Source organism: Leptosomus discolor, chromosome 3 (genome assembly GCF_034619465.1).
Source record: "Leptosomus discolor isolate bLepDis1 chromosome 3, bLepDis1.hap2, whole genome shotgun sequence".
Classification (NCBI taxonomy): Eukaryota; Metazoa; Chordata; class Aves; order Leptosomiformes; family Leptosomidae; genus Leptosomus; species Leptosomus discolor.
Window position 1 is genome coordinate 71,993,936 of NC_141393.1, and position 14,127 is coordinate 72,008,062.

General features: G+C 41.6%; 1 protein-coding gene across 4 annotated transcripts in view; it reads right to left on the reverse strand.

The window, feature by feature from the left end:
- ATF6 (activating transcription factor 6) overlaps positions 1–14,127 on the reverse strand; it is an 81,293-nt gene that overhangs the window by 55,057 nt on the left and 12,109 nt on the right. For all 4 annotated transcript variants that reach the window (XM_086462548.1, XM_086462550.1, XM_086462549.1 and 1 more), the window contains 3 exons: positions 13,659–13,750; positions 2,672–2,815; positions 750–869 (listed from right to left, as the gene is read on the reverse strand). In XM_086462548.1, coding sequence (XP_086318674.1) covers positions 750–869; positions 2,672–2,815; positions 13,659–13,750 — 356 coding nt within the window. The remainder of the gene's footprint in view (positions 1–749; positions 870–2,671; positions 2,816–13,658; positions 13,751–14,127) is intronic.

Here is a 14,127-nt window from a genome sequence, read left to right on the forward strand (position 1 = left end):
TACAGAAATATCCATAAATTATTGGGATCATGGATGTTTCAATATAAAGCAGATACAGTACTTTCTTTCGCCCAATGAACAGTAATTCTAAATTACTGGAAGGACTACTGCTATTTAAAATCAAAAGTTGATCAGTTCAAGATAAAATATTTGTCAAGAAGGCTAAAATACAGCAAATAAATTTGAGAGAAAGAATGGACAAAGCAGAATGGAGACAAGGTTAGTGATGCAGGCATATCTTTGGAAAAAGTAGAGCTAGATGTTTTCTAACACTGAATAAAACACATCTGCAAAGTCAACTTAAGCCTGCTTGTATCAGAAGCTGAAGAGGAGGAGATCATCTTTTATGTACTTCAGATGGAACAGGCTTTTAGCTGGACTTGATTTCCATATTATGAGCACTGCTACATATGAAGTGACTTCTCTTTTGAGTGATGAAAAACCTCCAGGCTATCAGAAAATTGTTATTTGGTTATTGCTAAATGACCAGTGTGAAAACTGAGTAAAAATCATCTCATGAGTTAAAAACATCAAAAGATGACAAAGATCCAAGTCAATCTCCAGCCTCCATGGTAGTAGACACTGGACAGCGCAGACGCTTATGGAGGCACTGGTCAGATACTGGATGAACACTATGAAGGGACAATAATATCACCCAGAGTTGACTGTCCAGTAGCACTCACCCAACCCACAATTTACATCTAAACTCCTAATAAAAGTTTAAATGCTCAGAAAAGCTTTTTGCTCACCTGAGTGACTCTGTCCGGTTGATCAGGGGCTGACAGGGGGGTGGTGGTGGTGAAATATATAACAGTGGTTCTTCTGAGACTATCATCAGTGCTTTGTTATCAGATACAGAACGATCATACCTGGGAAAAAAAGAAAAGAGACATCAAGAAATCCCTTAAAATAGTTTTTCATGAAGCTTCGACTAAATAGAGAGAATAAGCACTACCATCAGCAAACACACAAAGGTTACAGCTGCTCCTATGGGACCTCTGAAACAGGTGAATAACAACTTCTATCAAACATCCAATGGTCTCAGTCAGTTCCCCAAAGGGGTCTGATAGCACTCAACAGATGGTTGAACATTAGCAGATGTTGGATCTCTTCCCAAACAGACCAGATACTGAAAGAAAACGTAGCCTGTAAAATATTCCTCATAATATGTAAACTATGAGATCTCTACAGAGGTAACTTTCTCTTTTGTTCTAGAGCCATGCAAGGTTTGCTACAGAAATATTATATTTAGTAGCCACTAAAACCATACAGATGCAAAGACCAAGAGTTATATGAAATGGAGCGGCCACAAACTATATTAAAACTGAGTGGAGAGGATTTACATATCCAACTGTCTCCAGAAGCTGGCCTGGCTTTGATAAAAAGTGAAAAAGAGCACGTATTTCAATACAAAAATCCATAGCACTCTCAGCAACACAGCAAAGACTAATATTCCCTTCTCCTGGTTATCTGTACCTCCTGAGGGGTTAACTACTTATCACCAAATACCTATTTTAAGTTCCTCTCTTGATAGGGTATCAATATAACAGCCTCAGTTCTCTTGGTTTTGACAGAGACTTGTAGCTCCTAAACCCCAACTTCTTTCTGAAAAATCAGGTATAAGAGCTTATGAAAGCCTTATTCACATTCCCCTCCCTTTCCCAGCTTTCTCTCCATCTTCATGTCTGCTTCTCCTGTTTACTGCACCTAGAACTGATGAAGGAGAATATGCAGCAAAGAGCTCACAGTTTGACAAAAAACACCGTGAAAGAGTGAAAGAAAAGGAGGAGGTACAGGCACTCGCATATCCTCCTAAGAGAATCACTCTACTACTACGTCGCCAAAGTCATGGTCTGAAACATGCCACATAGGACACAAAGCCCTCACCATGGCTACAGCCTTAAAATGCTCTTGATTTATTGCCTTCTTCCTGCATGGCAAAATACATTAGGGCTTTCTGCACATCTGTGCCTGGCTTTGTTCAGCCAAAACACTCTACTGGAAAGGGACAACCAGAAAGGATAAATCTTGTAAGAGGAAAACATGAGCTGGATTAGCCAGACTTCAATCTGGAGACAATTATATGTTCATTTATGCACTGAATGCTAGAGATGTAGGAAGCTTGAAAGCAACTGTATAATTAAATAATGGGTAAGCATAAGGATGGATTCAGAAATTTCTAGAAAAGTACAGTGCTAAGTTCAGAGTATGTTCTTAATCATGAATCTCCCCAGTCTTCTCTTCAGCAACTAAGAAAATAAATACTCCAGCTTGAAAAGTAAGAAGAGATAGATAATATGACAAATGCCATAACTACATAGCTAAAATAAAGATCAGGGGGAAAAGCAGACAGATGAAGAACTGAAAAAGGTCGTAAAAGTCTCCACGACATACACTTGTTTATATGCTCTCTTCTACCACACTGTCCCTAATAACATACAGCACAGCGACATGTACGCTTCTGAAGCTCTACGTATTGGGTAATACTGGACATAAAACATCATATTCATTTGAAAAGCAACCTGGTAAACTTTGTTCAATAATAAAAAAATAAAAGAGATCAGCTTTCAAAACACTGTGTCTGTAAACTTAGATGCTCTGTAAGAGCAGCAATAACACTGGCCAAAAAGGTTATCTGCCACTTAAAATATGTTAAAGGTTTTAATCTCACCTATTACTCTTCTCAGGAATGATGTCCCCAGGTATTTTCTGAGCTGTGCTGGACTCCTGGCTAGCTGAGAACTCCAGAAGATTTCTGGTCCGGTGGCTGGAACTCGCAGTGGAATCAACTCCATTGGGATCCTTTTCGAATACACTGGAAAACATAACAACCATAGCAAAACATATCACATACACAAAGGGTCTGCAAGACACTTTACTGTCAGGTGTTAAATACTCAGGTGGATAAGTTTCTGGCTGCTGCTATGTTACGTAAATAAGGTTCACGTCACATCTAATGTAAAAACATGATGTCTCGTGTCAGTATATTACTGTCATTCAAAGCATTAGTAGACAGAAAAGCAATTCTGTTCTCTTCTTCAGTTTTAATTGTTTGAAGGATTGTGATCTGTTTTTCATGTTCCCCCATAAGCTTCACCTGATGAAACTGAGATCAATCTGTTTGTAACCTAGATCTGCAGGCATAAGAAAACTACCCATATTCAAGTCAAAGTACCCTTGACCTTTAACTGTCATCAGCCTCAAAGCACAACTGACATAGTTTATATGAACACAATAAGTAAGGAAAATATAGCTACCAAATTCCGTGCAGCTGCAAGCTTGGAATATTATGCCAGACATCTAACAAAACTGTAATCAAACTTAGATGTGTTCAATTCTACTTGGAGTTAGAAACATTAGCAGGGCTGATCTACCCCATCTACATAGTGGCAGCAGGCCATGGTCCCAGATACCCTGTCAGTCTGGTCTGTGCTTGCACTGACTGAAGGATCTTCCCCTGGGGGCTGCTCAGGCAGCCAGGCAGCACCGGAACATCTGCGCTGCACTCCATGCAAAGCAAGGCAGCAGCATTTCACACGTGAGCTGGAAAAGTGACCCAACAACTGCTATACGAGATCAACTGCACCCAGTTCAGAAGGGTGATTTACAAGTGAGAAATCTCGAAATCACAAAAGCAATACTTCAAATATCCTCCCCAGAGACTAGCTTTACTCTTTTGTAAACATGGTTGCTTCCTGAAATAGGTACATTTACAAAACCAAGCCCTAATCTTCTTAGCTGACAACAGCAGAGCATCACCAGCAGCAACACAGCAAAAAAACAAAACCAGAATGAGACATGCCGACGAGATCTTTGCCATGCATGTCGATCACTGCCTATGGAATACATTTTAATTCATGCTCCACCTCTCCTGCGTAGCAGAGCATAAACTCTGCAAGTGAAGTTCTCATTTTCCTATTTGTTACGTGGCATCACTTTGCAACAGGTAACGAATACAAATGATAATAACAGAGAAAGGAAAGAACTAGCAAAGAGGGCGGATTAAATACTCCAGAAGTAAGCAGAAGGCACACATAGCTGCCTAGCAATCCCTTCTCTTTTGCCAACACATTTGCACTTGTGTTAGCAGGAACCCAGGTCTCCCCATGAGTGAATGTGTCACGTTCTGCAGAACTGCCGGAGCCAGGGCTGATGGTGCTTGGACTGCCTCCTCTCCTTTAGGTTTCCAGGCAGCAGCACAGAATCAGGGCAGCAGAAATGTTATAGGTTCTGTTTTCACCAGGGACAGCAGACAGGAAAGTTCTTACAGACAGCTTCCTTACTGTATGTAAGGAGTTCTCATTGCTTCTACTGAAGAGCATGGAAAGCTGGATGGCTTATTCACAGCCTCAAAGATCAGGCAACACCAGGCTATCCAATTTTACAGAAACAATCTCCACTATCTAGTATGTTTTATGAGATCATTTTTCTTCCCTTCCAATGAAAGCATCGGTACAGCTGGCAGCATCTCAACTCCAGAACCAGAGCTCAAAACTAAGGCTGATGCCTAAAGGAATGCCACATGTTCCTGATGGAAGTCACTCATCTGTGAAATTTGGACCAATGACAGCTAAAAGTATATGGAAGTTTATTCATGGAACCAAGAATATCCATCAGAAGATCTGAAAGTTGTAACTCTTCCGCAAACTGTTTCCCCACAGCCTGAAGTGTATCAGCCATCCAGTGTGTTAATGGACCTACTGGGTCTGGCATTTTATCCTATCCTACTTCTCTCCTTTCCTGCTCAAAAGGACTCATTTGACCAGAGAAGCTTTCCATGTAATTACATAGTTAAAGCTGACAAAAAACCTTATCAGTAGAATTGTAACAAATCTGCATTTTTCCATGATGGTTCTTCCTTCCCATTTGCCTTGTTCTGCAAAAGCGGTTCTTGTTATTTCAGGTTCCAGCTTGGTGAGATGACTAGTTGGAGGTCAAGTGCCACATGCAACCTGTTGCTACTCCAGTTCACTTTGAACTCCGAACAACAGTAGAGAAATCCAAACCAAGTGCATGAAGGATAAAGATAAGCACTGCTCTGCAACACAGCTGATCTTCAGTTTTTGTAATTTAGTTGTTTTAGCTGTACAGCCCCTCAAAACCACCCCCCACCCCCCCATTTTATTGTATCAGCTTTAATAGAGAGGAGATGTTTATTTTTACTCTTCTCATGCTTAAAACGCCTTAATCTTCTCACCAAAATTAAAAAAACACTTTTGGCAGCAGCTAAGTATGGGATGTTTCAACCTGAGAGAAGGCGTCTTCAGCAGCAAAAGACGAAGGAGGCGGCAAACAGAGTATGTTTTGCCACCCTTGCAGGTATAAATCACGGCTCCCACTTCTGAGAACATGGACATCAACTTGCAGACAAAATATGGTATTATTTATGGTATCTATTCCAATGCCCTTTCCTTTATCAGGACTGTTATTTTCCACAAAATGCTTCTTTTGAAGCAGGGCGAGCAGCAATTTCTGTCTTAAGCTGCATGGGCTACATTTGCCTCCCATTTCCCGTTCATTTTTTTAGAACCTTGAAGATGATCAAAAGCTTCCTTCTCAAGGTCTCAAATATGTCTAAAAAATTTAAATTTCCCCTTCCTTGCTCCTTTGGTTTGTGGCAATAACCTGAAAACAGAACAACTTTCTTTCTGGGTACGGAAAAACCCTGCAAGTTGAAATACTGCCCTGCTTCCACCTTCTAGTTACTTGGGGAGTTTTGTTAGTTTTTTCCCCATCTGAATAGAAGATGTTGTCATTCTTTTGTATCATTTCTTCTCCTTCCTTTCTCCCACGACAGTCACTTGTGGAGTTTGTAAACAGGGCTCCATCTTCAGGTAACAGATAGGAGAGGACATGTAGGTAACAGTCTATATCCTCTGGCTTCTCATTCTCAAAGGCCTTTCCTTGCCAAGCGGGTACATGAGGGCATGACACAGGATATCAGAAATATTTCTCCTTTCACATCTCAAACTGACACTGGGGAAAAAGCATGAGTTAGGACCAAGGGATCCCTTTAGCAGCTGGGATGAAGGACAGACCTCTCCTGCAGAGCTACATCTGGAAACTCCTGCCCACCTGAGGCAACCTGAGCTTTACAAGTGCCAGGCAAAATGGCAACAATACAAGCTGGAACAGGACGGGTCTACAGAGCAGATCCCCCAACACCGTGACACTGAAGATTAAGTCACTATTGAGCATTTTAAAACATCAGGTAGAAGAAACTATAAATAATGAAAAAGAAAGGTAGATAAACCCCTTCAAAGGGAAAAAATACTTCTAAAAACCAGTATTTTCAGTTAAGTTATCAATAGTTGCTTAAAAAGATGTTTTAATATGACAGATAGTAAAAGCATAAAGTTTTTTTCACTCTGTTGGGCCCCAAGATGAGAACTTGGAAAAGAAAGCGCACTTTGGCATACCTGCCCAGAGCAAGTCCTACTATTCGCAGGAATGGAGTTACTGCCCCACATTAAAAGTCAGGAAAGACTGAAGCTGAGAAATGGCTTTACTGGACAAGGCAGCCAGTTGGAAGATGGAAGCTAGAACCTTTTCTGTTTGGCCACACTCACACACCCGGGGTGCCTACCAAGACTTTGCAGCCCGCACTTGGACATCCCAGATGCCATGAGCATCAAAGGGTTTTCACACAGCCACAAACACCCTGTCCAAGCTGGCTGAGCTATTGGCTTGTTTAAGATGCAAAACCAGATCCAAGGGAAAAAAGAAAGAAGCACTAAACACTTCATGCAGATGTTTGTTCAGAAGCGTAGATAAATTTGATTACAGGAGGGAAAGAAAAGCAACACTCCTGTCACAGTTTCTCCAGGCATTCAATGGCACCTGATATTTTAGCTGTACTTCTACTTCTTTGGTTTGAATGTCAGTTTGATGAATGTGAAAGCAAGTCTTGCCGGGAGTCCGAACTAAATTTCCTTTGTACTTCTGGCTGAACAAACGCCATGCACTTCAAGTTTTGAATACTGACATTTAAGTCATACAGTAATTTGTAGACAAAAGCCAATAGTGATATCATAACAAAGAGTTTTTTGGGGACAGAACCATCTCTGAATTGAGCTGGGATGCTTCCAATGGGCTAAAGTTGACATTCCAAGAAGACACCAACCGAGGACCTTGTCTTCTTCCTAACTGATTCCAGACAAGGCTGCCACAGTGCCAAACGCTCTCTGGAAAGTAATTCTTGTTTCTTATTCCAGATGAGGGCACCACCTGCTGACAGCAAGGCACCACCTTCCCCTGTCAGGCTGCTCCAGAGCTACCCTCTGCAAGTGCTGGACTGGGAAGAGGATCCTTCTCTCCTCTGCTGGGGAGGATAAGGAAAGCAACCCAAACCGGAGGGATGATCTCTGTGTTTTTCTTGTGTTTCGCTTTCTTTAAAAAGCAATTTATTTTCACTAAAGCTTAGAAAAGAAACAAAGAAAGCAAGTATTGACACCCAGGGCATTTATTTTTGCTTAGAAAACTATATACAGCTATTTGGAAGTGGGCTGGCTTTATTGCCAAAGCTTGGGCAGGGCTGATGCAAGACATCCCAACTGCAATGTTCATTCAGGGCAAAAACTTTCTGTATTTCACTCCCAGCCCAGCAGATGAACACATGGACAAAAGGCTAAGTTATCAGCCAGTGCATCTGGCATACTGCGCAGGCTCTGCAACTGCACCAGCAGCAGCGAGACAAGGCAACCGAGCACAGCCAGGCCAAGGCACAGCTCCGCCAGGGTGAACATGTGGCTGCGATCAGTAAAGGAAGGAAGAAGGAAGCACTTCCCGCTCCCGCAGTTGTAGTTTGTAAGAAAGTCAAGGGTATTCAATTTTAGTCAAGCTCCAACCCATCAAGAAAGGTTCTAAAAGGTCTCGAATCTGAACCCAAGTCCAAATTACTCAACCTGTCCTTTTCCTCTCAATTTCTCTCTCTTCAAGAAGAAACTAGAACACAAGACCAAAGGTGTGCTACAGAAGCAGTTTTCTAGCTTTGGGCCACCTCCAACACAAATGTACGCTCAACTCAGCATTGAAACGTATTCTTTCAGTGTCATAAACATTAAAGTAAGTTTCCTGTATTAGAAGTGTTAAGACACACAAATACCTTCCAGAGCTTCTGCTCGTTTTGCTAAAACACTCAGAGGGCTCTATATTTCCCTGGCAGCCAGGAGGAGTTGGCTAACATGGCACTGTTGTCTGCCTCTTGCACTCATCTAATAGTTTACTCTTCACATTTCATCAATTCCTGTCTACTAGCATGTAAGACACTAAGAGCCCTTTGACTGTCACCATTTGTATGTATGTTTGTTACCATACTTCAGGTATGCATCACATTTAAGCCTGTTAACCTCCTGAAGACACATGGAAGACTACTGAGGCTTGCAAAGAGCAGAGAAACAATTCTGGCCTATCCTTCACCAAGTGCAAAAAAGCCAAGGATAGGATGAACTGAGAGTAAGAACCTCATCCTGTTATACAGCCCACGATTTGTGGTTCTCTGTTCTCAGAACATCTTTTAGAGATGCTTCAAGCAGTCTGCACAAGTTTAGACAACACTATCCAACCTGCAGCTGAAGGAAATCATGGGCCAGAGGTACAACGTGTAATGCTCACAGTCCAGCACCACTCCCCAGTCCGGCTCAGCTGGAAGGTGGCAACGGCCAAGCAAGGTGCCTGGCTGGGGCACTCCTCCTCCACTACACTGCAAACCATCAGTGGTTTCAACCAACCTGCCCAACTTTGCACTGGAATAGAGCAAGGAAAGAGCACACACACACACACAACCACACTGACACCAGTACAGGTGTGCTCAACAGATGGTGCTTTCAGCAGCCCAAATCAAGCACGCTCCAAAAACTCAGCAGGTTACATTAGAACTGACCAGCAGCCTGCAGACTAGGTGGGATGTTAATCTGGGTGCTGGTGAAAGACACATGTTTTGCTTACTTCACCCTTAGAAGCAGGAGATCGTGATTTCCTCATTTTTAGTAAAAGATGACTAATCTTAGAACTTCTGGGTTGTTGGGTTTTTTTCCCCCCCTAATGTTTGTGCCACCAATTTAAGAAATGAGACCCACCCCTAAGTCTTTCAGGAGTCAAAAACCACTGCTTCATTTGTTGTGGTCTACACCAACAACAGACAAATCACGCTTCTCAGCCACCCAGGCCGGTGTCTGCATTTGCAGATTGCTCAGTGGATCTAAATTTTTCATAGATTATTCAGTTTCCAGGATAGATCTGGAAAGAAGAGGAAAACCCATCAGTACACTCTAGAGAGAAGCTGCACAAAGTCTCTGTGAAAGAGAGCAATTCTAGTGCAGCTGCTGTAGGTCAACAGGACACGAGATTTTGAAGCAGTAGCTTTATTTAGCTCCATCAATCATCACCTCAGTCATCCTCCACCACAAATACAGCTCAAAAGTTTTTGGTTACATCATCAAGTCTGTTTTCCAGTTTGAAACGGGTTCCAGCCATACAGAGGTGGCCAACTTGTAAGAAAAAACATAATTAAAGAAAAAAAATAAAAAAAAAAAAAATCACACCACCTTCTCAAATCCCCTGTTCCAATCTCTTTGCAGATCTGCCTTTCCTCTCCAACTTCCTTTGTTTTCTGTCCACTAAATATCTGAAATGGTAGTTAGGACACGTTGTAGCTGGCTGACATCTTTATAAAGGCTCTAAGACTGTTGTTAGATGATGACCACCATGTAAGCTTGAGCAGGCTGATTAGGGAAAAAAAAAAAACAACACTAGTTCAACATTTTTCATAGCCAAGAAAATAATGCTAGGGCCACTAGCAAGTACTTGGCTTACATGCTTTGCTGCTACTGCCCCAAGAAACACAGATGCAGAAAATTTTTACCTTTTGCATCTTCTGTGATCATTCTCTCCTACTTTTAATATACTAGTTGAGTTAGTTTCCTGCAAATATTTTACTATCACATGTACGACTTTCATTAAAAAAACCCAAACACACAAGACTATTTATATTCAAATGGGAACAGGGAAGAGAAACCAAAGAAAAATATTCCCAAAATAAATACATGGATTGTTTAGACTAGAACACGTGCTTGGTTTCCATTTGTTTCAGCATTGCCTGTGCTAGTTTAACGCATTTTCAGATCTAGTTACTACCCAGCACAGCGTAACACAAATGTGGAAATCAAACAAGAAAAAACCCCCGGCATCTAGGAACTGTAATACTTGAAAATTTTCAGATTTCATGTTGTAAGCAATAAAAAAAAAAAAAAGGCACAGCTAATTACTTGTTTCTTAATGCTAGAAGTCAGCAATCTTCCGGGGTGCCATGCTGGCTGAGAATGCAGCCGTGCTGACTGACACCGGCTCCCACAGAAGGCAAGTGCAAGGGCAGGAGACGCTGCCTCCCACAGATACCTGCCTCCAGATGTCGTGGTTCCAGCTCCCAACTCTGCTGCATGCCAAGGTTTGCGTGCTCACTGCCTTTTGTGCAAACACTGCGGGTTGCCAATGCCTGTCTTGCACCTCATGGTATGCAAGACTGGGGCAAGGGGGTGACCTCTGCAAGGAATTGAATAAAAATGTACTGTTTTCCCTTCATACACCTCACTAATCATTCTTAAGTAATAATAAAAGAAGTTTTTATAGATCTTAAATCCAAATAATTCACAAAGATTAGAGAATAGTTCATTGACACACAGATGGGAAACTCCTGGGTGCCTTTCTTCCACTATAAAGCAAATAAATAGAAACTTTCACTAATAGAATTCCTGCTAAATTACTTCTGCTTTTAATAACTGAAAGTTTCAGTTTTCTATACAAAGTATCAGTAAACCCAAAATAGTTTAGTAACACAGCACAATACAATGTAGAGTTACCATTAACTCTATACAAGCCCCTTTCACAACCAGAAAGTATTCAATTCATATTTAATTTGACTCACATTCTTTCCTCAGAGATAACATGGTGCCACGTCCAAGACCGAAGGATGTTCTGAAAAGCTTGCTGGCAATTAATCAGACTGGACTAGACTCTCCCTCCGATATTTTCAAACAGGTCTCTTGGGTCAATACGCCAGCTTCCCTACCAGACTTTCAGCCCCGCTCCCATAGTCCCAAGTTCAATGCTACAGGTTACCCATACACATAGTATATTTGTCAGCATGAAAAAAAATGTGTCAGCAGAATAATTTTATCTGCTAAAATTGTTTGCCAAGGGCTGCCACATCCTGGACTGCTTCCCATAACCTTAAAACAGCAGAACAGCACAGCCTCAGAGTCCTCCATGAAACATCACCAACATCTCACCACTTACACACACAGGCCACAAGACTTAAGACCAATAAACGAAATTACGTGTGAACCAGTGTTAGGGCAACACACATCCATTAACGCAGAAGAAAACACAGAACCAGCTATGCAGCCAACCATTCAGATGGTTTTTTTTGTGGGATGCCAAGTGCCCAAACACTGCACCTCTACTGACCCACTGCAGGCAACAGAGGGTTTGCAGGACTGCCTGTCCTTCAGCTTCACATCCCCATCCCGAAACAACCCGGCCGCTTCCCTGCTTTCTCTGATTTGACACAAATAGGCAACTAAAGAGAAAACCTATATATCTGTACAGCCTCCAAAGAATCTGTCACTTCCAATTAGAATCTGAGAAGCATCTTACAATAAGGCCAGCTAAGGGAATTTAGGGGGTGAATTTCACATGATTTTGCTTCACTACCTCTTTGCAATGGTTCATCGGTTTTAAACAACAAAACATTCACTGCTGATACATTTGAATCAAAACATCCTGTGCCTGAATGCTGCCACACCTCCATACAGGTGTGCAAGCGAAATGATTTCCTACACAGAAGAAATGGCAACACTGCCACAAAGTTTCAAGTGACATTTATCTCCAGCTGACCACTGCATAGAAATTAGGTATTCCACAGTTTGCTAAGTCATGGGGAAAAAAGTACTTTTGCTGAACTGTAAGCTAGCATGGATATTATAACCAAAAATTACTTATTTCTGTAGGAAGTTGCAGGGACTGAAAAACATCACGTGTATTGGAAGCTTCTGTTGTTAAGGACTAAGCAGAAAAGCAATCATGACTATCACGTTTGTGGAGCTACCATTCAGTGCCACCTCTATAAAAGGAAGAAAATGCGTATGGGAGGAGTCAAATCTTAAGTAATGGTTTGTATATCCCACATTCTGGGCCTTCCAAAGGGCATTGCACAACCAACATTCACATCACTTTGATACAGCCTAGTATTTCAATTGCAGTGCAAGCATTTATTCTGCTGGGGGATGGGGGGAAGCACAAAGATAAGAGTAATTCCTTGCAAACTTGCAATTACATTTCTCTTCACAATTCAGTACTGATGCAGACCACCTAGTTCAGACACAGCAATTACACTGGCATCCTCAGCTACTACACTGGCCACGAATGGCCAGACATCCAAGAATTTCTTTTTGCTTTATCTACTCTATCACATTTCTATAGTTACTGATTGTTGCAAAGATATGAACAGAAATTGACCTTTCAGTCTCCTTTGACAGCAGTTTCTTGCCGTGAAGCTCAACACCTTACTCATTCCTGAGGGTGAGAAGCTGACACAGGAACTTTAGAGCACTGTGGTAAAAGACTTCCCACCCATCTCCTGTACGTTTCCAAGCCTCTCAAAACTAACAAGAGCTCCATGCATTCCAACTCCTTACTGTAATGTGCAGGCAACTAAAATTTCTCCTAGCTTCAGAAAGATTACTCGTTCTATTAGTCCTCACCAAGTGTCCCTCAAGTGAGTGGTAATGCTTGCAAATGCAGATGGGATGTAAACTCAATCACTTAGTATCTGGAAGTTGATTTTTCTGCCTGATGTCAAAAATCCCAATACAAACCCTAAATATCCTCCTCTTTTGAAAAAGTGAACGGCTTCATACAAAAGGTCTTTATGTGCCGAAGCCAGGTTAAATAGGCAGATATGTGCAAGAAGTATCCCTTTTTAGTCTCCTCTCTTCCACAGATTTCTTTATGAAGTGTCTGGGAGGTAATGCAGCATTTCCTTCCGGCTTTCTGGTTCCTATGCCCCACTGATAGAGTTCAAACAAGAGAGGTTTCTGATTATCACTTCAACTAATTAAGGAGAGGGAACCACCTCTTCATCAGATCTAGAAGACAAATAATACAAGGCTTACACTGTAATAACAAAGATTGCAGCTAGACACATCTAATGGTCAAGGCTGCAAAGTACTGGAACAAACAGTGGGATTTCCTGCACTGGGTACTAGAAGCAGCTTAAACTCATAGCTATTGAGATTAGCAGAGGGATAAACAAGCAGATGAGCTCTCGAAGTCTGTGACTTTTTTTGTGAAAGGATTCTAAACATGGCTCTTTAATCTGTTCAGGTATAAATGGAGCAGACAAACTGCTGTATGCTGCACTGATTAACAAAATGCCAAGCCAGGAGAAATTAAAAGTACAAGATCTAGCTCTTGTTGCCAAGGATTCCAAAAGAGGAACCACTACACAGATGAGTCTTCCGGTGTGCAGAAGGAAAGTAAAGGACAGAAGTCAGGTTTCAAGCTCAAGGCTTTAAAACACAACACTGCCTGTATTAAAGCTCCAAACAAAAGTCACAGGACAGCAAACTTGCTATGCAAAGAGAAACTCCTAGGCAGCTTACCTCAAGGGACCATAATTCAACATTATGAAAGCCAGTATCACCATCACACACAGGGTCCTTCTCTTTGGAGATGATACTTTGAGCTTCTGGTTCTAGACGGGAGAAAACAGAGAACACGTGCAACCAAAAAGGGGCAGAGACAGGCAAACGTATATCAGAAGCTAAATACATCAAATTATGCTTGCTTTTTAGATTTATATTTGCCTACCTATGTATGAATACACACCAGGACTACTTAAAAATTAAACTCTTTTGTTTGTACATTTTATTCAGATTCTACCCAGTCTATCCTCTCAGTACACCATGAAAAAAAGAACTAAAAGTCAACTACATAACGTGACAGCTGTCCTGACCTAGAGTTGGTGAAAGTCCTGCTTGGAGTGGGAGGCTGGGCTAGAAACCCCCAAAGGTCTTCCAGTCAACATTTCCATGATTCTGTTCCAGTGCCTTCCACCTGAGCAACTGTATT